This window comes from Scyliorhinus torazame, chromosome 13, assembly GCF_047496885.1.
Source record: "Scyliorhinus torazame isolate Kashiwa2021f chromosome 13, sScyTor2.1, whole genome shotgun sequence".
Lineage (NCBI taxonomy): Eukaryota > Metazoa > Chordata > Chondrichthyes > Carcharhiniformes > Scyliorhinidae > Scyliorhinus > Scyliorhinus torazame.
This window is the reverse complement of record NC_092719.1, coordinates 194035402-194061596: the sequence shown is the minus strand read 5'-3', so window position 1 is coordinate 194061596 and position 26195 is coordinate 194035402. Positions and strand designations below refer to the sequence as shown.

The 26195-nt window shown below is 45.5% G+C and overlaps 1 protein-coding gene across 1 annotated transcript in view; it reads right to left on the bottom strand.

Moving 5' to 3' along the window:
- Positions 1-26195, bottom strand: part of stab1 (stabilin 1) — a 416947-nt gene that overhangs the window by 24215 nt on the left and 366537 nt on the right. Inside the window, exons 55-60 of the mRNA XM_072472659.1 lie at positions 21331-21571; positions 13367-13516; positions 12170-12274; positions 4758-4865; positions 4023-4216; positions 437-578 (exon numbers count right to left, since the gene is read on the bottom strand). Coding sequence (XP_072328760.1) covers positions 437-578; positions 4023-4216; positions 4758-4865; positions 12170-12274; positions 13367-13516; positions 21331-21571 — 940 coding nt within the window. The remainder of the gene's footprint in view (positions 1-436; positions 579-4022; positions 4217-4757; positions 4866-12169; positions 12275-13366; positions 13517-21330; positions 21572-26195) is intronic.

Below are 26195 nucleotides of genomic sequence, written 5' to 3'. Positions count from 1 at the left end.
TTCGCCTTGAGAGGGTCGGTACAAGGGTTCTTTAGGCAGTGGCAACGGTTCTTAGACTTTCTGGCAGAACGATAGACATTGGTCAATGGCAGCAGCAGCTCGGGCGGGGGGGCGGGGGGGGGAGGTGGTGTTACTTTATTTTTGTTTATGTTATTTACACTGGAGGGTCTGAGGGGCTGTATACACCTGTTGTGTTAAGTCGGGGTGTTAATGTTAATTTATTATTTATGTACAGGGGGGAGGGGTTTGGGGGGGTTGCTTTTTTAGATTGTGTTTTGTACTTAACCTTGTTGGGTTCTTTTTTCTTTCTCATTTTGTTGTTGATATTTTATGAAAACCTTTAATAAAAATTATTAAAAAAAATATATATATAACCTTAATCAGAACACAAGAAAAAATAAATTAAATTATGCAAGGTAGCAAAATAAATGCCCACCTTGGAAGTGGAGATCAATGCAAAAGGCATTTGTATGACATAGGTTCATTTCAAGGCAGCGGTCTCCAGGAGGTTTGGCATTTACCAGGCACTGCATACCATCACCTCGGAATCCTTCCTTGCATTCACACCTCCGTTTGTTCTATAACAGAAGGTTTTTAAGAAATGTTTAGAATCAACTTATTTCATAAGCTACAAGTTAAACATGCCAAAACTCAAAGGTTTTAAAATTATCAACATTATGGTGGTTGTCACAAAATTATTTCAAAATGTGATCCATATCATTTTAAGAGCACAAATTAATTGCAGCCCACCTGAAAAGGTTAGAAAAACACCAAAATTGAATATAGCTTATTAATCATCGCCTCCCCATAGTGCAGAGGGAGGCCATTTGGCCCATCGAGTCTGCACTGACCGCCTGAAAGAGAACCCTACCTAGACGTACTCCCCTACCCTATAGTAGTAAACCCACCAAGGGGCAATTTAGCATTTCTAATCCACGTTACCTGCACATTTTTGGATTGTGGGAGGAAACCGGAGCACCCGGAGTAAACCCACACACCACAGGGAGAACGTGCAAACTCTACACAGACATCACCCAAGGTCAGAATCGAATCGATGGTGTCTGGCACTGTGAGGCAGCAGTGCTAACCACTGTGCTGCCCCTTATTAAATACATCAAATACAAAAACTATGTCCAGAGTTAAAAGGAAGTCATGACTTTGTTTCCCTTTGTCAAAGGGAGATCATGTCTGACAAATATGTTAGAGTTCTTTGAGGAGGTAACAAGGAAGCTAGACAAATGGGAACCAGTGGATGTGATTTATTTAGATTTCCAGAAGGCCTTTAACAACGTGCCGCATAGGAGACTGTTAAGTAAGTTAAGAGCCCATAGTGTTAAGGGTAAGATCCTGGTATGGATAGAGGATTGGCTGACTGGCAGAAGGCAGAGAGTGGGGATAAAGGGGTCTTTTTCAGGATGGCAGCCGGTGACTAGTAGTGTGCTTCAGGGGCCTGTGCTGGAACAACAACTTTTCACAATATACATTAATGATCTGGAAGAAGGAACTGAAGGCACTGTTGCTAAGTTTGCAGATGATACAAAGATCTGTAGAGGGGCAGGTAGTATTGAGAAAGCAAGGACGCTACAGAAGGATTTGGACAGGCTAGGAGAGTGGACAATGAAGTGGCAGATGAAATACAATGTGGAAAAGTGTGAGGTTATGTACTTTGGAAGGAGGAATTTATCATAGATTATCATAGAATTTACAGTGCAGAAGGAGGCCATTTGGCCCATCGAGTCTGCACCGGCTCTTGGAAAGAGCACCCTACCCAAGGTCAACACCTCCATCCTATCCCCATAACCCAGTAACACCACCCAACACTAAGGGCAATTTTGGACACTAAGGGCAATTTATCATAGCCAATCCACCTAACCTGCACACCTTTGGACTGTGGGAGGAAACCGGAGCACCCAGAGGAAACCCACGCAGACACGGGGAGAAAGTGCAGACTCCACACAGACAGTGACCCAAGCCGGGAATCGAACCTGGGACCCTGGAGCTGTGAAGCAATTGTGCTAGCTACAATGCTACCGTGCTGTCCTAGAGATAGGCATAGACTATTTTCTAAATGTGGAAATGCTTAGGAAATCACAAGCACAAAGAGAATTTGGAGTCCTTGTTCATGATTCTCTTAAGGTTAACGTGCAGGTTCAGTCGGCAGATGGGAAGGCAAAAGCAATGTTAGCATTCCTGTCGAGAGGGTGAAAATACAAGTCCAGGGATGTACTTCTGAGGCTGTATAAGGCTCTGATCAGACCATTTGGAGTATTGCGAGCAGCTTTGGGCCCCGTATCTAAGGAAGGAAGTACTGGCCTTGGAAAGGGTCCAGATGAGGTTCACAAGAATGATCCCTGGAATGAACAGCTTGTCATATGAGGAATGGTTGAGGACTCTGGGCTTAGAAGGATGAGTGGGGATCTTATTGAAACTTACAGGATACTGTGAGGCCTGGATAGAGTGGATGTGGAGAGGATGTTTTCACTTGTAGGAAAAACTAGAAGCAGAGGACACAATCTCAGACAATAGGGACGATCCTTTAAGTGAATCTGTGGAAGTCTTTGACGCAGAAGGCTATGGAGACCAAATCACTGCGTGTCTATAAGAAAGAGGTAGATATGTTCTTGATTAATAAGGGGATCAGGGGTTATGGGGAGAAGGCAGGAGAATGGCGATGGGAAAAATATCAGCCATGATTGAATGCAAACTCAATGGGCCGAGTGGCCTAATTTTGCTTCTATGTCGTATGGTATTATGGTCTTATTATTACAATAAAAACTGTCTGGAAATGACCCGTTCCCTATGGTAGAAGTCGAAGGGGGCGGAATTCTCCGTTTCCGACACCGATTTCATAATTGGCGATCGGGCGGAGAATGTCTTTTGACGCCGAAATTGGGGGCGGCGCCTGTTTAAAGCAGGTTTTGTATGCTCCGCCCCCTCCAAAATGGCATCATCACTGCGCACGCCGCATACATTTGGGACGGCCTCAGCGTGTCACCTGAAGGCCCTCCCCCGATGACACGGTTCACTTGTGGTCTCAGCCATGTGGGAAACCAGTGTGGCGGCTGCAGACTGTGTCCAGCGCCGTCACAGTCGGGCAGGAGCCGTGCTGCTGGCCAGGGGGGCTTCCGCAAGGGCTGGGGCACTGTTGGAGGGTGGCCTGGGGGTGGCGAGGTGGTGGCCTGGGGGGCACTACCTGGTAGGTCGGGTCCGCATACGGCCGATGCCATGTTTTACATGACGCATGCGTGGCCACAGACCCGGCCGTTTATTTTGTGGAAGCCGGGCATTTTACGTGGTGTGGCTGCTAGCCCCTCACCAGTTGCAGGATCGGTAGGGGGCGGCAACGATTTTTACCACGTAAAACGCCACAGATCCTCCACACTTAGCCTCAGAAACTAAGAATCTGGCCCAGGAATTTCAGACAAACATATCTTATCCCGGCGAATTAAAAAACTTCTCCAAGTAATTTTGGAAAGTGGGTTATTTATGACTCATCCCTTTTTTGACTTTTTTTCAAACTGAAGTTTTTTTTGCCAAAATTATTTGATGGACAGTGTTTACTTCACTGCTTTCAAAATATGACCACCACCCAGTTTTCCTTCAAATAGAGGATGGGTAAGTCGGACTGACTTGGGAAGATTCTTGGTTACTGTCCTCAAAGTCTATCCTAGGTATTTTGATAGAAAAGGTGATTTTTTTTTGTGTGGGATATCTGTCAAGTAGTGGCCTTAAAATTGTTCACTTTATTCCAAACGGATGACATTAATTAGCAGACAGGTGGCTGATTGTTAGCAGTTTGCATGTGAAAATATGATCCTTTTCTCAAGAATAGACTGAATATTTTCCTTTTATTAATATTGTCCAATATAGAAAGCACAACACATAAAGAGCTTTTTGTGCAAACAAGCTAAAACAATTTGGACTGAATTCCAAGTTAGAAATTACCCTCCATGATTCCAACCATGCATTTTGATGCAGGAAATGTTTCATTTTAAACCAGTCCTCATGACATTTGCACTTACTGGTCCAATGTTGATGCATATTGCATGCTCGCTGCATCCACCATTCCTGCCATCGACACACCTGTCTATGGGACTGCAGACATAGCCATCTCCCTCATATTCTGATTGGCAGGTGCAGGTTATGTTAATCCCTCTTTGAATACAGACAGCATGTTGATGGCAACCTCCATTATTGTTCTTGCAGCAGTCAACCACTACGCATAAAGTAACCACATTAATGAATGTGCTTCACTTCCAGTTTTTTTCATGCAAGGTCAACAAGACAGATTCAATTGCTCAGAAAAGAGACATGCCGTCGAAGCTGTTTGGCTTGCTCTCATCAACAATGCCACATTTCAAAGGGAAAAACAATTTATACTGCATGAGAAAAATTATAGCACGTTCCTTCGAATGTTCACAATGAGTATTAACCATGCTCAACAAATCCATGCTGGCAAAATTCAGAATATACCCAACGGTATTCTATAACAAGCCCAGAAATGACACAGAGGTCAATTTATGAAGATTTCATCTGAAATTAATCCGTTAGCAAAGGTTTCACCTTCGAAAATGACTGTGTTAATGCCTTCAACATAATACTGAGAAGAGGAATTATAATGTTCATTCATTGGCAGCACAAAGCATAACATTGGGGCCAAGCAATCTGAACTGCATACAAATTATTGTGAAGGCCTAAATAGCCAATCAGATTTTACAAATATACTTGTTAAGTTTAGTAGAAGTACTCGTCCTTACCTGTACATTTTCTTCCATCACCTTCATAGTGTGGATTGCACTCACAGGTGCTGTCATTTCTACAAACAGCATTCTTGTCACATTTTGGAGAACATACTGGTTTTACAGCTATTTTCAAAAAAAGCAGAAAGAAATCCTGTCAGTGCTTCAAGATGGATTTTATATGATACTATGCAAAATTCATCAAAAAGTAAAAGACGCCAACTTCAATCACCTATTCAGTGTGATAAATCACCAGCCAATATGATGCTTTCTGTGTTTTTATCCATGTAATAAAGTCAATAAGATTTTAAACTAATATATATAGATCTTAAGTCAACATAATTTAATTCCTTGATATAATATTTTTTCCATTTGAATTCATCCAGTTCAGGTTACTCCAGATCAAAGACAATTGGCACTTACTTTAATTTCTGAATGCGTCAATTGTTGGAAATTTCGGTTTAATGTGAGCTGCTAAAATATAGACACATACTACTACCAGAAAGATACCTCATGGATTTTAGCAAAGAACTCTATTTTGTTTAAATGACACTGGGTGGTATTTTCTGTTTTTCCCCCAAAGCGTTGGTTCAGGTGAGAAAGGCGATGTGTAGCTCGCCGGCAGAACTTCCGGCTTTTTCCGCCATTCTTTTACATACTTTGAAAATAAATGCTGGAGGCTTGGCTCATGCTGTCACACTGATGGGACGATGCTGAAAAAAAGCCGGCAGCTGGGAATCATGAGATTGGGGCGTCTTTTATCCCCTCCCATGTACAAGAGTAACCCCACCAAAGGGAACTCCCCAGAGGGCCAGCCCTTGGCATTGAGCCAATAGTGTCACCCTGGGAGTGCCGGGGGACAGTGCCAGGCTACCAGGGGGCAGTGCCAGGGCACTGCTGGGCATGCTCCTCTCTCCCTGTGGATTATTCTTACCTGTGTGCCCCTGGCAGGTTCCTTTCAACTGCTTCACGTTTGTTAAAAGCAGTTGTAAACCTCATTGATGGGGCTGTTCCAAAGGTAGGGGACTATATTAAACTTTTATTAGTTTAAAAGCTCTTACCTTTACAGGAGCAGCCCTTTGGATTTCGGCGGCAGCGGTGCGCAGGGGCCTTCTGGGAGGTGAGTAGTTAGTTTAAAAGCTCTTACCTTTACAGGAGCAGCCCTTTGGATTTCGGCGGCAGCGGTGCGCAGGGGCCTTCTTGGAGGTGAGTAGTGAGTTTAAAAACCTTACCTTTACAGGAGCAGCCCTTTGGATTTCGGCGGCAGCGGTGCGCAGGGGCCTTCTGGGAGGTGAGTAGTTAGTTTAAAAGCTCTTACCTTTACAGGAGCAGCCCTTTGGATTTCGGCGGCAGCGGTGCGCAGGGGCCTTCTTGGAGGTGAGTAGTGAGTTTAAAAACCTTACCTTTACAGGAGCAGCCCTTTGGATTTCGGCGGGAACCGGAAGTTCGACCTCTGGCAAGTCCCCCCCCCCCCCCAATAAATTCTGGTGGAGAGGAAACCCGAGACACTACACGTGTAGTGTCTCCCACCCTCCTCCTCTAACCTAATAATAAGACCCATTGGTGTAAGGTAAGTGCCATATTATATTATTATATTATTAGCATTGTGCAGGCCAAGGATTGGAGGTGGAGGAGCAGTCTCTGTCAGCGAGAGAATCTGAGAACATCTCAGAAGGTAAGCAAGTGATTTTTACTTTTATACCTTTTTTTCAAATTGTGTGTGTCGGGGGGAAACTGAAGTGACATCACAGAAAAGCTGTGACCTGAGTGGCTGGTTGGGATTCTAACCTAAATTTTTTTGAGTATTTGGGAACTAATTAAACATAATAACTTAATTATAATTTAGAGGATATCTAAGCCAGAGATCGGAGGATATTATAGTTAGCTATCGCATTTCTATTAGAAATCTAGTGCTAGGAAACAGATAGTTGACAGTAACTTTGTAATTTAAAAAAAAAAGTATTTATTAAAAAAAAAGACAAATTTTAATTTTAATTAATTGACGCAATGTCAGTTAGAGGGGTGCTGTGCTCTGACTGTGAGATGTGGCAGGTCCGGGAGGCTTCCAGCGTCCCGGATGGCTTCATCTGCAGAAAGTGCACCCAACTGCAGCTCCTCACAGACCGCATGGTTCGGTTGGAGCAGCAATTGGATGCACTTAGGAGCATGCAGGTGGCGGAAAGCGTCATAGATCGCAGTTATGTAAGTGTGGTCACACCCAAGGTGCAGGCAGAGAAATGGGTGACCACCAGAAAGGGCAGGCAGTCAGTGCAGGAATCCCCTGTGGTTGTCCCCCTCTCGAACAGATATACCCCTTTGGATACTGTCGGGGGGGATAGCCTATCAGGGGAAAACAGCAGCAGCCAGAGCAGTGGCACCACGGCTGGCTCTGATGTTCAGAAGGGAGGGTCAAAGCGCAGAAGAGTAATAGTTATAGGGGACTCTATAGTCAGGGGAACAGATAGGCGCTTCTGTGGACATGAAAGGACTCCAGGATGGTATGTTGCCTCCCTGGTGCCAGGGTCCAGGATGTCTCCGAACGGGTAGAGGGAATCCTGAAGGGGGAGGGCAAACAGGTAGAGGTCGTTGTACATATTGGTACTAACGACATAGGCAGGAAGGGGCATGAGGTCCTGCAGCAGGAGTTCAGGGAGCTAGGCAGAAAATTAAAAGACAGGACCTCGAGGGTTGTAATCTCGGGATTACTCCCTGTGCCACGTGCCAGTGAGGCTAGAAATAGGAAGATAGAGCAGACAAACACGTGGCTAAACAGCTGGTGTAGGAGGGAGGGTTTCTGTTATCTGGACCACTGGGAGCTCTTCCGGGGCAGGTGTGACCTGTATAAGATGGACGGGTTGCATCTAAACCGGAGAGGCATAAATATCCTGGCCGCGAGATTTGCTAGTGTCACACGGGAGGGTTTAAACTAGTATGGCAGGGGGGTGGGCACGGGAGCAATAGGTCAGAAGGTGAGAGCGTTGAGGGAGAACTAGGGAATAGGGACAGTGTGGCTCTGAGGCAGAGCAGACGGGGAGAAGTTGCTGAACACAGCGGGTCTGGTGGCCTGAAGTGCATATGTTTTAATGCAAGGAGCATTACGGGTAAGGCAGATGAACTTAGAGCTTGGATTACTACTTGGAACTATGATGTTGTTGCCATTACAGAGACCTGGTTGAGGGAAGGGCAGGATTGGCAGCTAAACGTTCCAGGATTTAGATGTTTCAGGCGGGATAGAGGGGGATGTAAAAGGGGAGGCGGAGTTGCGCTACTTGTTCAGGAGAGTATCACAGCTATACAGCGAGAGGACACCTCAGAGGGCAGTGAGGCTATATGGGTAGAGATCAGGAATAAGAAGGGTGCAGTCACAATGTTGGGGGTATACTACAGGCCTCCCAACAGCCAGCGGGAGATAGAGGAGCAGATAGGTAGACAGATTTTGGAAAAGAGTAAAAACAACAGGGTTGTGGTGATGGGAGACTTCAACTTCCCCAATATTGACTGGGACTCACTTAGTGCCAGGGGCTTAGACGGGGCAGAGTTTGTAAGGAGCATCCAGGAGGGCTTCTTAAAACAATATGTAAACAATCCAACTAGGGAAGAGGCGGTACTGGACCTGGTATTGGGGAATGAGCCCGGCCAGGTGGTAGATGTTTCAGTAGGGGATGCATTTCGGTAACAGTGACCACAATTCAGTAAGTTTTAAAGTACTGGTGGACAAGGATAAGAGTGGTCCGAGGATGAATGTGCTAAATTGGGGGAAGGCTAATTATAACAATATTAGGCGGGAACTGAAGAACATAGATTGGGGGCGGATGTTTGAGGGCAAATCAACATCTGACATGTGGGAGGCTTTCAAGTGTCAGTTGATAGGAATACAGGACAGGCATGTTCCTGTGAGGAAGAAAGATAAATACGGCAATTTTCGGGAACCTTGGATGACGAATGATATTGTAGGCCTCGTCAAAAAGAAAAAGGAGGCATTTGTCAGGGCTAAAAGGCTGGGAACAGACGAAGCCTGTGTGGCATATAAGGAAAGTAGGAAGGAACTTAAGCAGGGAGTCAGGAGGGCTAGAAGGGGTCATGAAAAGTCATTGGCAAATAGGGTCAAGGAAAATCCCAAGGCTTTTTACACTTACATAAAAAGCAAGAGGGTAGCCAGGGAAAGGGTTGGCCCACTGAAGGATAGGCAAGGGAATCTATGTGTGGAGCCAGAGGAAATGGGCGAGGTACTAAATGAATACTTTGCATCAGTATTCACCAAAGAGAAGGAATTGGTAGATGTTGAGTCTGGAGAAGGGGGTGTAGATAGCCTGGGTCACATTGTGATCCAAAAAGACGAGGTGTTGGGTGTCTTAAAAAATATTAAGGTAGATAAGTCCCCAGGGCCGGATGGGATCTACCCCAGAATACTGAAGGAGGCTGGAGAGGAAATTGCTGAGGCCTTGACAGAAATCTTTGGATCCTCGCTGTCTTCAGGGGATGTCCCGGAGGACTGGAGAATAGCCAATGTTGTTCCTCTGTTTAAGAAGGGTGGCAGGGATAATCCCGGGAACTACAGGCCGGTGAGCCTTACTTCAGTGGTAGGGAAATTACTGGAGAGAATTCTTCGAGACAGGATCTACTCCCATTTGGAAGCAAATGGACGTATTAGTGAGAGGCAGCACGGTTTTGTGAAGGGGAGGTCGTGTCTCACTAACTTGATAGAGTTTTTCGAGGAGGTCACTAAGATGATTGATGCAGGTAGGGCAGTAGATGTTGTCTATATGGACTTCAGTAAGGCCTTTGACAAGGTCCCTCATGGTAGACTAGTACAAAAGGTGAAGTCACACGGGATCAGGGGTGAACTGGCAAGGTGGATACAGAACTGGCTAGGCCATAGAAGGCAGAGGGTAGCAATGGAGGGATGCTTTTCTAATTGGAGGGCTGTGACCAGTGGTGTTCCACAGGGATCAGTGCTGGGACCTTTGCTCTTTGTAGTATATATAAATGATTTGGAGGAAAATGTAACTGGTCTGATTAGTAAGTTTGCAGACGACACAAAGGTTGGTGGAATTGCGGATAGCGATGAGGACTGTCTGAGGATACAGCAGGATTTAGATTGTCTGGAGACTTGGGCGGAGAGATGGCAGATGGAGTTTAACCTGGACAAATGTGAGGTAATGCATTTTGGAAGGGCTAATGCAGGTAGGGAATATACAGTGAATGGTAGAACCCTCAAGAGTATTGAAAGTCAAAGAGATCTAGGAGTACAGGTCCACAGATCACTGAAAGGGGCTACACAGGTGGAGAAGGTAGTCAAGAAGGCACACGGCATGCTTGCCTTCATTGGCCGGGGCATTGAGTATAAGAATTGGCAAGTCATGTTGCAGCTGTATAGAACCTTAGTTAGGCCACACTTGGAGTATAGTGTTCAATTCTGGTCGCCACACTACCAGAAGGATGTGGAGGCTTTAGAGAGGGTGCAGAAGAGATTTACCAGAATGTTGCCTGGTATGGAGGGCATAAGCTATGAGGAGCGATTGAATAAACTCGGTTTGTTCTCACTGGAACGAAGGAGGTTGAGGGGCGACCTGATAGAGGTATACAAAATTATGAGGGGCATAGACAGAGTGGATAGTCAGAGGCTTTTCCCCAGGGTAGAGGGGTCAATTACTAGGGGGCATAGGTTTAAGGTGAGAGGGGCAAAGTTTAGAGTAGATGTACGAGGCAAGTTTTTTACGCAGAGGGTAGTGGGTGCCTGGAACTCACTACCGGAGGAGGTAGTGGAGGCAGGGACGATAGGGACATTTAAGGGGCATCTTGACAAATATATGAATAGGATGGGAATAGAAGGATACGGACCCAGGAAGTGTAGAAGATTGTAGTTTAGTCGGGCAATATGGTCGGCACGGGCTTGGAGGGCCGAAGGGCCTGTTCCTGTGCTGTACATTTCTTTGTTCTTTGTTCTTTGTTCTATATGGCGGGAAGCCCGCTAATTATATTAAAATGTATAGTGACAAGGTTCAGTGGGAACCTAGTTACATCACTGGTGATGGGTAGGAACCCCGGAAAACAAGATCTAGCCGGCGAGATTCTCGTTTTCCGGGACTCGCGTGATCTTGTGTCCGCGTCGCCGTTTGAGCTCACGGCCGAAACGGGCACGACTCATGGCCACTATCTGTGCTATGAACATGTGAAACACAAATTGATGAGGTTTTAAATGTAGGCAGATATTTCTCTTTATGAAGATCACACACTGATGTACAGGAGGTTAATCGAACATCTGTCAAAGAAAAATGATTTGGTGTTTTGGTCTAAGAATGTCACCCTTGAAACACCAACCATTTTATTCTTGCAGCCGCTGCTTTGTATTCTGTCATTTTTTATTTTAGTTTCAATGATACATTATTTTAACTCCCATCTCTCATAATTAATATTAATAATAATCTTTATTAGTGTCACAAGTAGGCTTATATTAACACTGCACTGAAATTACTATGAAAACCCTAGTCGTCACATTCCGGTGCCTGTACATGGAGGGAGAATTCAGAATTCACCTAACAAGCGGGTGTTTCAGGACTTGTGGGAGGAAACCAGAGCACCCGGAGGAAACCCCCGCAGACACGGGGAGAACGTGCAGACACCGCACAGACAGTGACCCAAGCCGGGAATTGAACCCGGGTCCCTAGCGCTATGAAGCAACAGTGCTAACCACTGTGCTTCCGTGCCGCCCTTAAAGCAAGGTTTTTAATTAAAAACTGTCAGCAATCGATGCCGCTGGCCCTCTGAATCTAACTGCACCTTCAGGATTTAGCACAAGCACAGATGTTGGCTGTCTGTGAGAATTCTTTAATGAGATTGGTTGCTTGGACAATTTGATGACATCACTGTCATTACATATTAAAGGAATGAAGGATTTTTCTATGGAGACCTCCAGGAGTCTCAGTTCAACTTTCCTCGAGTTCAATGACAAGTGCTCTTGCTTAGCTGCTGAGTGCAAAATTGGGGCCATTATTTCTAGTACTTATAAGTACTCATTCCTCTGTCTATGAATATTAACAACAACATTGGTGCAAGTTGACTTTACTGCTAGCATTACAAGAGTGAAAACTATACTCATTTACTTGTAATTTAGTTTATAAAATACACTTTCAATTGGTACAATGCAATTCACATCAAGAATTCTGCAATTCTTTGACTAGAATTATTTTCTTTATCAATTGAGTTAATTTTAGGAAATGAAGTTTGTCACTTGTCTATTATGGTAATAATTAAACTTCATCTGCCTTTAGTTTTGCTCAGTTATGAAACCATATATATTCAAAATGGATTTGCATCAGTGTATGTTATAGATAACCAAAAAGCTAAGGCACAGTGACATTATGCCATGTGATATCATTAATTAGTGAGCTCAATATTAATTTCAAAACTAGATAAGCAAAATTACTTGCCAGATCTTGTTTCACAGTATTTTCCAGTCCAGCCTTCTCTACAGAAACAGGTTCCTTCACCAGAAATTCCTTCATCACAGATTCCGTTTTTTGTGCAATTACATTCTGTGTGATTTAAACAGGTAACGTTTGAAAACACAACAGTTCCCTTCACAAGACTCAATCCAGGTCAAGCCCAAGTCATACATTGTAACTGTAAGAGACCAGTCATAGTCACCATCAAGATAGTAAGCAAATGCTTTTCAGAGGTCCCAAATAGTTGTACCATTTTCACTTGGCAACTTTTGTACAGAAGCTGAAATACTGCTCTGAGCTGAATGACCCATGTGAATATAACAATTCAGTGTGTGGTCTTGTAAAACTGCTTTAATTCTGTATATTTGAGCAAGTAGGTTTCAAAGATAAGGGGCGTGATTCTCCCAACGGGCGGCTAAGTGCCGATGCCGGAGTAAAAACGTGAGTGTTTTACTCCGGCGTCGGCGCCCGTTCCGGGACCCCATTCTGCGGCCCACATAGGGCTAGGCCTCCGCCGCCCCAGCTGCTGATCCCGGCCTGAACCCGGCGCCGCAGGGTCCGTGCATGCGCAGTTGAGCCGGCATCAACTAGCGCATGTGCCGTGGCCTTCTTCCCCGCAGCGGCCTCAACGCCAAATGGCGCAGGGCTACAGGAGCAAGCGCGGAGGAAAGGAGGCCGGGGGGCAGAGAGGCCGGCCCACCGATCGGTGGCCCCCCCCCCCCCAGGGTCGGACCCCCCCCCCCCCCTCCCACAGGCCGCACCCGGACCCTTCAATGCTGAGGTCCCGCCGGCTCAGAGGATGTTAGAACGGCGCCAGCGGGACTCGGCTTTTTGTTGACGGCTGCTCCGCCCATCCGGCCCGGAGAATCGGCGTGCCGGCCCATGCCGGAGAGTCGCCGCATACCCCGACCGGCGCTGTGCTGACCAATTGCGTCCCTGCATCAGGGCGTCGTGGCGTAATTCGCGCGGCGCACTGCCGATTCTTCGACCCGGTGTGTGTGGGTCAGAGAATTCCGACCAGTAAGCCTCAACAAGGTGCACAAAAACATTTCAGAAACTCTTTGGCAAACTAAGTTATGCATTTGAGACTGTAGGCTAAATTATCAGTTGTAAAATAGAAAACAAAACTAAGAACTTAGCATGAAGATTGTCCAAATACATTGAGCTGGTTGCAATACGTACTTTTGCAGCTTGGTCCATATCTGCTTGATTCACACAGTTCACAGGCTGTTCCACTGAACCCCACTGAACATCGGCACGTTCCATTTCCAAGACTTCTATCATTACAACTCCCATGAGAACTACAAGGGGAATGTATTCCTCCAGGACACACTGAAATAATAAAGTCACAAGGTAAACCTTCTGTACTAAGGAAGAGTTTGAGGACTGGTCCTTGAAGTGCAGAAAAACAAGAATGCTCCATTTGCAACATAGAAACACAGAAAATCTATGGCACAGAAGGAGGGCATTTGTCCCATTGTGCTTATGCTAGCTGGAAAAGAGCTGTCCTGTTTAATTCAGCTTCCCAGCTCTTTATCTGGGACCCTGTTGGTTACAGCACTGGGTGGGATTTTCTGCACAGGGCTCTCTCAGCCCGGGGAATCCTCGCGACCGGCGCGAATCGCGCCACGCTGCCCCGAAGCTGGGACAAGATTCTCCGCAGAGCGGGGGCCGCTCTACTGGGTGCCCCCGGCGATTCTCCGCCCGGGATGGGCCGAGCGGCTGTCGCAATAAACCCGAGTCCCGCGAGCGCTTTTCACACCTGCTCTCAGCCAGCGGGAACTCACGTGGAAGGGTCGGAGGGGGGCCTGTGGGGGTGGGGGCCTCCGATGTGGTCTGACCCGTGATCGGGGCCCACCGATCGGCGGGCCGGCCTCTCTGGCTGGGGACCTCCTTTCTTCCGCGCCGGCCCCTGTAGCCCTGCGCCATTTTGCGTCGGGGCCGGTGCGTTGAAGAGAGCCACTGCACACGTTAGCGCCGGTGCCACTGCACATGCGCGGACCCCGCGGCGCCCAGTTCATGCCACGATCAGCAGCTGGAGCGGCGTGAACCGCTCCAGTGCCGTGTTGGCTCCTGTAGGGGCCAGAATTGCTGATCCTGAGGCCATGTTGACGCCGTCGAGAAACGCGACGGCGTTTCCGACGGCGTCAACACTTAGCCTCAGGGTCACAGAATCCCGCCCTCTGTCTCTACTCCCTTTTCAACTAATGCGTTCTCGATCCTAACCACCTTCTGGTTGAAATCAATTCTCCTCAACCTCCCTCTAATCTTGTCAATAACTTTGAATCTGTATGCCACGTTGTTACTGACCTCTCTGCTGAGAGAAGTAGGTCCTTTCTAGTCACTCTATTTAGAGTCTCACAATTTTGTATATCTCGATTAAATCTCCCCTCAGCATCCTCTGTTCCAAAGAAAATCCTGGCCTATCCAACCTTTTCTCATAGTAATAATCTCCATTCATAGCAACATACTTGTAAATCTCCACTGTACCCTCTCTAGTAAGATCACATCCTCCCTGTACAGCAGTGACCAGAATTGCGCGCAATACACTATCTATGGCCTAACCAGCGGTTTATACAGTCCTAGCTAAGTCTCCTTGTTCTTATATTTTATGTCTTGGCCAATAAAGAAATGAATCCTGTTGCTTTTCCCCAACCTACCTGTAATTGTTAGCAATGCAGTACAAGTGGAAGTGTTCTTCTTTATCAGTTTCAATATTTCATTGTAATAGTTCTAGGTTTTAATGAAGGTATATTCATTTACTATTGTGTCACAGGTGTTGAAATTTGCCTTAACCAGTAGTTTGAACAAATTCATAGCAAATGAGCAGCCAGTTTTAGACTATGTATAATTTTCGTTCTGTTGAAATCAATGACAAGAAAGTTGGGCCTGGTATAAAACGGGTTGCCGATTCACTATCAGCGAAGGCCATTTTCACACCCAAAACATTTAATTTTCTCACCGGCGCTGTCACTCCCAACATTACTTTTCTTTCCTTACTTAAGGAGGGATATAATTGCACTGGAAGCAATTCAGAGAAAGTTCACTAGGCTGATTCCAAGGGTGTCTTTGGAAAAGTAGCAAGTTAGACTGATATTCCTTGGAGCTTAGAAGAACATAAGAACTAGGAGCAGGAGTAGGCCATCTGGCCCCTCGAGCCTGCTCCACCATTCAATGAGATCATGGTTGATCTTTTGTGGACTCAGCTCCACTTTCTGGCCCGAACACCATAACCCTTAATCCCTTTATTCTTCAAAAAACTATCTATCTTTATCTTAAAAACATTTAATGAAGGAGCCTCTACTGTTTCACTGGGCAAGGAATTCCATAGATTCACAACCCTTTGGGTGAAGAAGTTCCTCCTAAACTCAGTCCTAAATCTACTTCCCCTTATTTTGAGGCTCTGCCCCCTAGTTCTGTTTTCACCCGCCAGTGGAAACAACCTGCCCGCATTTATCCTATCTATTCCCTTCATAATCTTATATGTTTCTATAAGATCCCCCCTCATCCTTCTAAATTCCAACGAGTACAGTCCCAGTCTACTCAACCTCTCCTCGTAATCCAACCCCTTCAGCTCTGGGATTAACCTAGTGAATCTCCTCTGCACACCCTCCACTGCCAGTATATCCTTTCTCAAGTAAGGAGACCAAAACTGAACACAATACTCCAGGTGTGGCCTCACTAACACTTTATACAATTGCAGCAGAACCTCCCTAGTCTTAAACTCCATCCCTCTAGCAATGAAGGACAAAGTTCCATTTGCCTTCTTAATCACCTGTTGCACCTGAAAACCAACTTTTTGCGACTCATGCACTAGCACACCCAGGTCTCTCTGCACAGCAGCATGTTTTAATATTTTATCATTTAAATAATAATCCCTTTTGCTGTTATTCCTACCAAAATGGATAACCTCACATTTGTCAACATTGTATTCCATCTGCCAGACCCTAGCCCATTCACTTAGCCTATCCAAATCCCTCTGCAGACTTCCAGTATCCTCTGCACTTTTTGCTTTACCACTTATCTTAGTGTCGTCTGCAAACTTGGACACATTGCCCTTGGTCCCCAACTCCAAATCATCTATGTAAATTGTGAACAGTTGTGGGCCCAACACTGATCCCTGAGGGACACCACTAGCTACTGATTGCCAACCAGAGAAACACCCATTAATCCCCACTCTTTGCTTTCTATTAATTAACCAATCCTTTATCCATGCTACTACTTTCCCCTTAATGCCATGCATCTTTATCTTATGCAACAACCTTTTGTATGGCACCTTGTCAAAGGCTTTCTGGAAATCCAGATATACCACATCCATTGGCTCCCCGTTATCTACCGCACTGTTAATGTCCTCAAAAAATTCCACTAAATTAGTTAGGCACGACCTGCCCTTTATGAACCCATGCTGCGTCTGCCCAATGGGACAATTTCCATCCAGATGCCTCGCTATTTCTTCCTTGATGATAGATTCCAGCATCTTCCCTACTAACAAAGTTAAGTTCACTGGCCTATAATTACCCGCTTTCTGCCTACCTCCTTTTTTAAACAGTGGTGTCACGTTTGCTAATTTCCAATCCGCCGGGACCACCCCAGAGTCTAGTGAATTTTGGTAAATTATCACTAGTGCATTTCCAATTTCCCGAACCATCTCTTTTAGCACTCTGGGATGCATTCCATCAGGTCCAGGAGACTTGTCTACCTTTAGCCCCATTAGCTTGCCCATCACTACCTCCTTGGTGATAACAATCCTCTCAAGGTCCTCACCTGTCATAGCCTCATTTCCATCCGTCACTGGCATGTTATTTGTGTCTTCCACTGTGAAGACCGACCCAAAAAACCTGTTCAGTTCCTCAGCCATTTCCTCATCTCCCATTACTAAATCTCCCTTCTCATCCTCTAAAGGACCAATATTTACCTTAGCCACTCTTTTTTGTTTTATGTATTTGTAGAAACCTTTACTATCTGTTTTTATATTCTGAGCAAGTTTACTCTCATAATCTATCTTACTCTTCTTTATAGCTTTTTTAGTAGCTTTCTGTTGCCCCCTAAAGATTTCCCAGTCCTCTAGTCTCCCACTGATCTTTGCTACTTTGTATGTTTTTTCCTTCAATTTGATACTCTCCCTTATTTCCTTAGCTATCCACGGGCGATTTTCCCTCTTTTTACCGCCCTTCCTTTGAATGAGATGTGATCTAATTGAAACATATATATGGTGAGGGGTCTTCATGGGGTGGATGCTGGGGGAATGTTTCTCTTGTGGCGAACTAGTGGGCACAGTTGTGGTTTCTCACTTAAAATGGAGATGTGGACTTTTTTTCATTCAGAGGGCAATAGACTTTGGAACTCTCTTCTCCAGGCAGCAATGGTGGCTGGGTCATTGAATATATTCAAGGCTGAATGAGGCAGATTTGTTTTATCAACTAGGGAGTCAAGGGTTAGGGGGCAGGCATAAAAGTGGAGTTAAGGTCACAATCAGATCAGCCATGATCTTATTAAATAGTGTAGCTGGCTCGAGGGGCAGAATGGCCCACTCCTGCTATTTCTTATGATCACTAAAACTAATATGAATTCTTGGTCATATCAGGGCAAATAACTTGATTGGTGTTGCCATTTCAAACTCATTTCGAATCAGAGATCAAAGAACACTTTGACAAAGGGAGAATGCTGCGATGTGAGATGCACGTTGAATGTTAAAGCGTGGCATCTCAGTCATCGGATTTGCCATGTGCTTCATCAGGCAATTGGTCAGCTGATTCCTTCATTTTTTTTCTCTTCCTTCTCCTCCGAGTCAGCAAACAAGATAAACCCTATAGCTCCTTGAGGTTGTCTTTATTATACTTGTCAATTTAGATATTTAAAGGAAATATTGACACTAGGGGATTCTCCAGGGCTGCTAGCCAGTGGCAGGAAATGTAATGGCGCGGTGAATTGGGCATGAGACCAAAAATGGGATTGACGGCTGCGAGACTCCCGGCCCACCCCTCCCCGCCATCCCCAACGAGGTTCCTGCCCAGACATGGCAAGAACATGCAAAATACCTCACTAAAGCTAATTTTAAATCATTATTGGGAAGGAAACCCAATTCACCGCTGTCCTGGGGTGCTCCAGCTCCCCCAACCAGGAGTCCTGCTGCATGAATTGTGCAAGTCCTCTGAGGAACGAGGACTTTGCAGCTTGCACTCCGAGGGGGCACAGGAAGGCGAGTACCCCCCCCCCCCCCCCCACACACACATCTGGCTCCCGGGTGCCGAGGGAGGTCCTTTATGGGAGGTGGGGTTGGGGGGTCTTGGGCTAAGCTGGAGGCGCTCGGGTCAGGAGTCTTTCCTGGGATGGAGGTTGGTTGGCTTGTCTTCCCATTTGTAGCCTTTAAAAAACTATCTGTCAGCATGTCAAGATCAAAAATCATGAGAAGAAACTGAAACCCTTCACTCTGTAGCCTTAAACCCTTCAAACTGTCTCCCAGTCAGTATGAAAGTTCTCCGAGATAAAGGTAAAAGTCTTCCCTTTAATGTGCTGGAAACCTCATAAGTGGAACCCTGTGCATAGTCAAATTTAATTGCCCTTTAATCTTTTGAAGCCTCTGTCAAGCTTAGAAGCCTAAAAGATTTGAACTGCATTGTTTACATTCAATATCACAGACCATTGCCTTTTAAAAGCCTCTTGTTCGACAGGTCCAGGCAATTTCAAAGGAAGGATTACTTTTGTTTATTCATTTAGCTTTACAGTGGTCCATTAACTCCGAAGGGCTTCCTCTTTTGACTGGCTGTTCTTTCTTACTGAAGTTTGTTTTAAAAGGCTGACTCTTCATTCAGTTGAGCTTCCTAGAAAGACCAAGTGCTCTGTCTGAGTGCTGCCCCCACACCTGGCCTTTCATGGGGCGGTGCCTGTAGGGGGTTTGAAGGAGGGGCTGAAGGGGAGAAGGGGGTGGATGAGGGGAGGTGTTCTTGCCAGCGACTGGGTGGGGGGGGCCATGACAGCGATCGGGAGTGGGCGGGGAGATGCACCAGTATTTTGAGCACAGTAGGAAGTCTTACAACACCAGGTTAAAGTCCAACAGGTTTGTAACCTGGTGTTGTAAGACTTCTTACTGTGCTCACCCCAGTCCAACGCCGGCATCTCCACATCATGGCTACCAGTATTTTGAGATTAGGACACCCTTTAAAAAGGGTACCCCGATCTCTGACGGGCAGGACCGGTCAGAGAGATCAGGCCCAACCCCTCTCGGATACAGCTAATATCCTGATCTTCGTAAAAAAATTTCCATGTACCATTGCATGGTCATCAGCTTCATTCCTAGCACCAGTGGGAATCTGTCCTGATTCTCCATTGGCGGAAGCACTTGGCTTGAAAATGGGAGAATTGGGCCCAGTATTTTTAACAAATCTCGGCTGTGCTTACAATCCTAAAGAGGTATCGCAGAAATGCTGAAGAAGGAATTTTCCCATGGGTAGCAATGCAGCATTTTGAAAACCATCTATACCCAACTTCAGTCTCTGTCTCCATCAGATAAAGAATAGAGTTATACTGCACATTTATGTTGATACAAAATAGCTTCTAAGAATGAGGACAAGTCCCAATTGATTCCGGATTACTCAAGAAGACTGAGGTCCTTGAATAACTGTGGGCGCGATTTAACGGAAACATTTTGTAAGCGGTTGAAAATTAATTAATAAAAATTTTATAAAGGTTACAAATTTTATTAATTAAATTTATAAATGAAAATTTTTAAAAGTGCAAGATTGGTGGGGTGTTTCTCGACAGCTGCATTGGTGAGATCGTGGCCCACATTTATCTGCCATCAGTGCTGGAAATGAGCCCCCATTAGTTTCTCGCCATTACTGGCTGTCTCGCCATCTGATTCACCAGACCCACGCCTCAGCATCTCCCCGCTAACAAGGGGGAGATGCTTTTAAGCACTAACTCACCACTCACTCCCAGTCAACACACACGCATGGCAGTGCAAAGACCTGCTCCTCGCTTTGGGATGCCAACCTAGTCAAGCTTCTCCATGCTATCGATGCAAGTTGGGACATCCTGTTCCCTGAGAGGTCGGAGGGCCAGCAACAGGCCTGCCAATGCCGTCTGGGAGGCAGTGGCAGGTGCCGTCAGTGCGGACATCATGACCAAGAGGACCGGCATACAAAGTCTGAAGAAGACCAATGACCTCCATCGAGCTGCAAGGGACAGTTACCCCCTATCTCCTGGTATCAGTTCCACCTGTCACCCCTCAAATTCCCAACCCCATCCACCACAAATCACTGGCTGACACCTTGAACCCTCCCTACAGCCGATCTTTGTGCTTGCTCCTCAGAACCCACTGGAACCCACCAGCAAAACCCCTTCATGCCCAGGTATGGTGCCCACACAAGCCACCTGCTATAGTCCCTCCCCCCCATCCACCATACGTGCGACTCACAATGTCTTCTTTTGTCCCTGCAGGGGAAGATAGCCTATAATAAGCGGGAAAGGGCCAAGATGGGCGGCGGAGTACCAGAGATTCGAGCCCTCACCCTGTATGAGTAAATGGCTGTGGAAATTGTGGGGTTGTCCTAGGAGAGAGCAGTCACCGATAGCAACATTCCAGTGAGTGCATAGCCATTGGAGGAGTCCCAAAGGCTAGGGAGGCAGGAGATGATGCTGACAATGCATGGCACCGAGGCCAACACTGCTAGGGCAGCGACCGCAGTGGAAAGCCTGGAGCACGACATCAGTGTCTTGAGTGGTGGTGCCCAAGGCATGGATCAGTCCGTGATGACCATTGCCTCGACATCATGTCCCAGTCGCTGAGGGACATGTCCCAGATGCAGATGGCCATTGCCGAGGCACTGCAGATAATGGCCCAGCCACTGAGGACGCCCTTATCATCATAATACCCTAACTGCCCTTGAGAAGGTTGTGATGAGCTGCCTTTTTGAACCGCTGCAATCCATGTGGTGCGCCCACAATGCTAATAGGGAGGGATTTCCAGGGTTTTCCAGCAACAGTGAAGGGACAATGATATATTTCCATGTCAGGATTGAAAGTTATAGGGCAATGTACTCAATCTCAAGAAGGAACACTGACAAACAGAGGCAAAAGCAGTACATGTATCTGAAACAATACAATGATGATAGAGTTGTGACACATGCGTCATCTCTGAGCATTACCTCGACAATAGGGGCCATAATGATTTTTGCAACACTGGGGAATCCAAAGAGGATTAACACATTGTCTGCTGCAGCCACGTAAAGAATGGATTTGACTATGACGAAACCAGTTTCTTTTGACGAGAGAATAGGGAAACGGAGGCAAGTACATCTGGTCAACGAACAGGCCCCGAAAGTGAGGTCGTAGTTTGTCTGCCTTGTTCATTTGGTTGTACCAACAGCTTTGGTAATCTGAACCATCCTGAAAATGAAAAGGCAAAACTAAGGATCCACAGAATTTGATTTCTCAATCGCAAATTAACGGAATGCCTTAAAGCTGCACAATGAACTAATGTTTTGAATATAGTCAATTAATTCCATTAGAGTTCTGCTTTAGGACTATAAAACCATCCAACAGTCAGCAATGGATTAGGTTTAATCTGTATGGCTAAAAATAACACAGGGCCAAAAAAAGGGTGGATGGGTGTTCAGGGGCTTGATTCTCCGATTCTGAGGCTATGTCCTGATGCCGGCGTTGGAACAGTGGCGTTTTACAACCGAAGAATCGGCGCAAAACAGCCACCGATCGTCCGTTTGGTGGGGGGGCTAGCAGGCAGGTAGCGTAGAGCACTCGGCTCTAGCTGCCGATATGGCAGGAGAATTGGGCGGTCCGTGGCCGTGCATGCACACGGCAGCGGCCTGCAGCAGCCGCGCTGTGCAAGATGGCATGGCTGCACGTGGATCTGGTCTGTCAAATAGTGCCCCCCCATTGGCCTGGCTCGCCACCCCCGGACCACCCCCGACCAGTGCCCCCAGCCCCTGCCAAAGTTCCCCTACCAGCAGATCGGCTCTACCCCAACTGTGGCGGCGCTGGACTGAGTCTGCAGCCACCACGCCGAGTTCCCGACAAATAATAGCATGACAGATCCACGCAGTCAGGAACTCGGCTGGTCGGAGGCAGAGCATCGGGGGGAGGGCCTCAGGTAATGACCTGAGGCCATTGATACTGCGTACTCGCCGCTTTGGAGGTGGTGGAGCATCGCGAAAGTGGCGCCGCCACTGAATTTGTCGCACACGGGCATTCTCTGCCGAACGTGATTTCTGCGTCGGAGACTGGAGAATCCCACCCCAGATGTTTTGAATTTAGCTTTATTCATGCATCTATTAAGTTACCAATGGGGCGCGGGGTATCATAAAATATTCTTGGGATTACATAGTAGCGGTATTCAAACAGATACATTTTCTAATTAAGCTTGCACCTTAATAAGCAACTAGAAAATAAACTGGAGGATGCTCCGATATTTTCTTTCACTTCTGTTATGGGTCCGGGTTTACAGAACCCCAAAGTGTTTCATGGAGTTCAACCGACCCACAACTTTTAATAGATTGTGGTGTGGGAAGCACCCGGCGTACTCTCCAGGTGTGATACAGCAGGAATGGAAAAATGGTTTTTAAAACAAAACAATGTTTATTCTATGAACTCAATTTAACCTTTTAAAAACAAACATTGAATATCTTAACACCCATTACTTCAAAGATAACCCCAAAAGACTACAACACTAAATAATCCTTCAAACTGTTCCTTTAAACATCCAAAAGACTTCAAAGCTTCAAAAATTGGAACATAATCAATATATTTATAGTCTTTGGGTTGCAGAAATCAACAGACCAGCTCTGTGTTTCTTCCTGCAGCTCACAGCAAAATACAAAGACACTCCTAGTTGCCTTCTCAAACTGAAACTCAAAAAAGCAGAAGTGAGCTCAGCTCCCCCACCCTCTGACATCACTTCAGTAATATAATCAGCTCCATTTCTTAAAGGTACATTGCTTAAACATCCATTTCATAAAGGTACTTAACATAGAACATAGAACATAGAAAATACAGCACAGAACAGGCCCTTCGGCCCACAATGTTGTGCCGAACCTTTGTCCTAGATTAATCATAGATTATCATTGAATTTACAGTGCAGAAGGAGGCCATTCGGCCCCCTGAGTCTGCACCGGCCCCCGGAAAGAGCACCCCACCCAAACTCAACAGCTCCACCCAACACCAAGGGAAATTTGGACATTAAGGGCAATTTATCATTGGCCAATTCACCTAACCCGCACATCTTTGGATTGTGGGAGGAAACCGGAGCACCCGGAGGAAACCCACGCAGACACGGGGAGGACGTGCAGACTCCGCACAGACAGTGACCCAAGCCGGAATCGAACCTGGGACCCTGGAGCTGTGAAGCAATTGTGCTATCCACAATGCTACCGTGCTGCCCCGTACTCTTACATGACACCTCCCCCCAAGAAAAAAAAAACCCCCATCAACTTCAAGATGGTTCATTTTTCACCTTTGCACCATCAATTAAGAAATGCACACAGTAAAAACACTTCACCGGTTCAAAAAAAACCCAACACACGCAAACAGGTATAATAATATAGTCCTTTTTTCCCCCCGTTCTTCTTCCTCCACCCAAAATCCTTCTCGATTGACAGTCTCTTTGAACAAGAAAGTCTCTGCACGATCCATCCATTCCTCTACGCCTCGGCATTTCTCTTTAAAGTTAGATACTTCAGTTCAATCTGATCAGAGTCCCTTGCAATTCTCCAATACAGAAGCATCGGTTACCACAGCTTCCAGGCAGTCAAATGCATGTTGAAATTCCGCTGTCCATTGAAATCTTTGACGTTTCATCAGCAAGTCCATCAGTGGAGCAGCCACGCTACAAATCTTTTGCACAAAGGTTCGGTCAAATCCACTCATGCCAAGAAATTGCATTATTTCCCTTCGTCTCTTCGTCCACAAGGAAAGTGATTTGGGCTTTTCCAAATTCACTTCTGGCTAGGTTTATCACCAAACCCGCCACCTGAAGTCGATCGAATAACTCCATCAGATGACGTAAATGTTCTTTCCATGTCTGGCTGAAAACTACCAGATCGTCGATATATACCGCACAATTGGGTAATCCTGAAACAACTGTATTAGTTAACCGTTGAAATATGGCTGGGGCATTTTTCATGCCAAATTACATAACTTTGTATTGGTATATACCATCTGGAGTCACAAAAGCTGAAATCTCCTTCGCCCTTTCAGATAAAGGTACCTGGCAATAACCTTTAAGTAAATCCAATTTGGAAATAAAAGCGGATTGTCCCACTTTCTCAATGCAATCCTCCAAACGTGGGATAGGATAAAGTCCGTTCTTGTAACTGCATTCACCTGTCTATAGTCCACACACAACCGTTGGGTACCGTCTGGTTTAGGTACCATCACTATGGGTGAGCTCCATTGGCTGCAACCCACTTCAATTATGCCATTTATAAGCATTCTCTCAATCTCTTTATTAACCTGTGCCAATTTTAAAGGATTAAGTCTATATGGATGTTGTTTGATAGGAACAGCATTTCCCGCATCTACATCATGTATAGCCATTTTAGTACTTCCCAATTTATCTCTACAAACTTGCCCATGTGATATCAATAACTCTTTCAGGTCAGTTCGTTTTTCCTCTGGAGGGTAACTTAACAATTCATCCCAATTTTTAAGAACATCCTCATTTTCCAATTTAATTTGGGGTATGTCAAATTCACAGTCATCTGGATTTGGTTCGTCACTTTGAGTTAGAATCATTAAAACCTCCTTTTTCTCTCCTTCCCTTTCAAAGTACCTTTTAAGCATATTTACATGACACACTCAGTGAGTCTTGCTTCTATCTGGTGTAATTACCACATAATTCACCTCACTTAATTTCCTTTCAATCTGATAAGGTCCACAAAACCTAGCTTTTAAAGGCTCAACTACCACTGGTAACAACACTAAAACTTTATCTCCACTGGCAAAACTACGAACTTTGGATTTCTTGTCCGCTACCCGTTTCATCACTTTTTGTGCAGCTTTCAAATGTTGTCTAGCCAATTGACCTGGTCTATTTAATCGTTCCCTAAAATTTGACACGTAATCCAATAGTGTAATTTCCGATTTCTCACCTACCAATTTTTCTTTAATCAATTTAAGTGGTCCTCTTACCTCATGACCAAAAATTGGTTCAAAAGGACTAAATTTGGTTGACTCATTAGGTGCATCCCTAATTGCAAACAGTACGAATGGAATTCCTTTATCCCAATCCTCTGGATAGCCTTGACAATATGCCCTCAACATTGTCTTTAATGTCTGACGCCACCTTTCTAATGCTCCCTGTGATTCTGGATGGTACGCAGTTGATTTAAATTGTTTTATTCCTAAGCTATCCATAACTTCTTTGAATAACTTTGAGGTAAAATTTGATCCTTGATCCGATTGAATTTCTGTGGGTAGTCCATATCTAGTAAAAAATTTAAGTAACTCCTCTACAATCTTTTTAGCTGTAATATTACGTACTGGAATGGCCTCTGTAAACCTAGTAGACACATCCATTATAGCCAAAAGATATTGATCCCCACTTTTTGTTTTAGGAAGCGGTCCTACACAATCAATTAGGACCCTTGTAAAAGATTCCTCAAATGCTGGAATGGGTATTAAGGGCGCTGGTTTTATCACTGCTTGAGGTTTCCCTATCGTTTGACATGTGTGACATGATTGACAAAATTTAACTACGTTTTTATGTAGTCTAGGCCAATAAAAATGTTTCTGGATTTTAGCTTGAGTTTTCCTTATCCCCAAATGACCTCCCACTGGTACCTCATGTGCCACTCGCAACACCTCCTTCCTATACCCTACCGGCAATACTACTTGATGAATTTCTGCCCACTTTTCATCCGCCTGCATATGTACAGGTCTCCATTTTCTCAACAAGACATCACTTTTACGGTAATAACACTCTGGTATACGCTCAGATTCCTCTTCCGTATACTTTCTGATATATCCGTTTTATTTCTACATTTTTCTGTTGTAACTC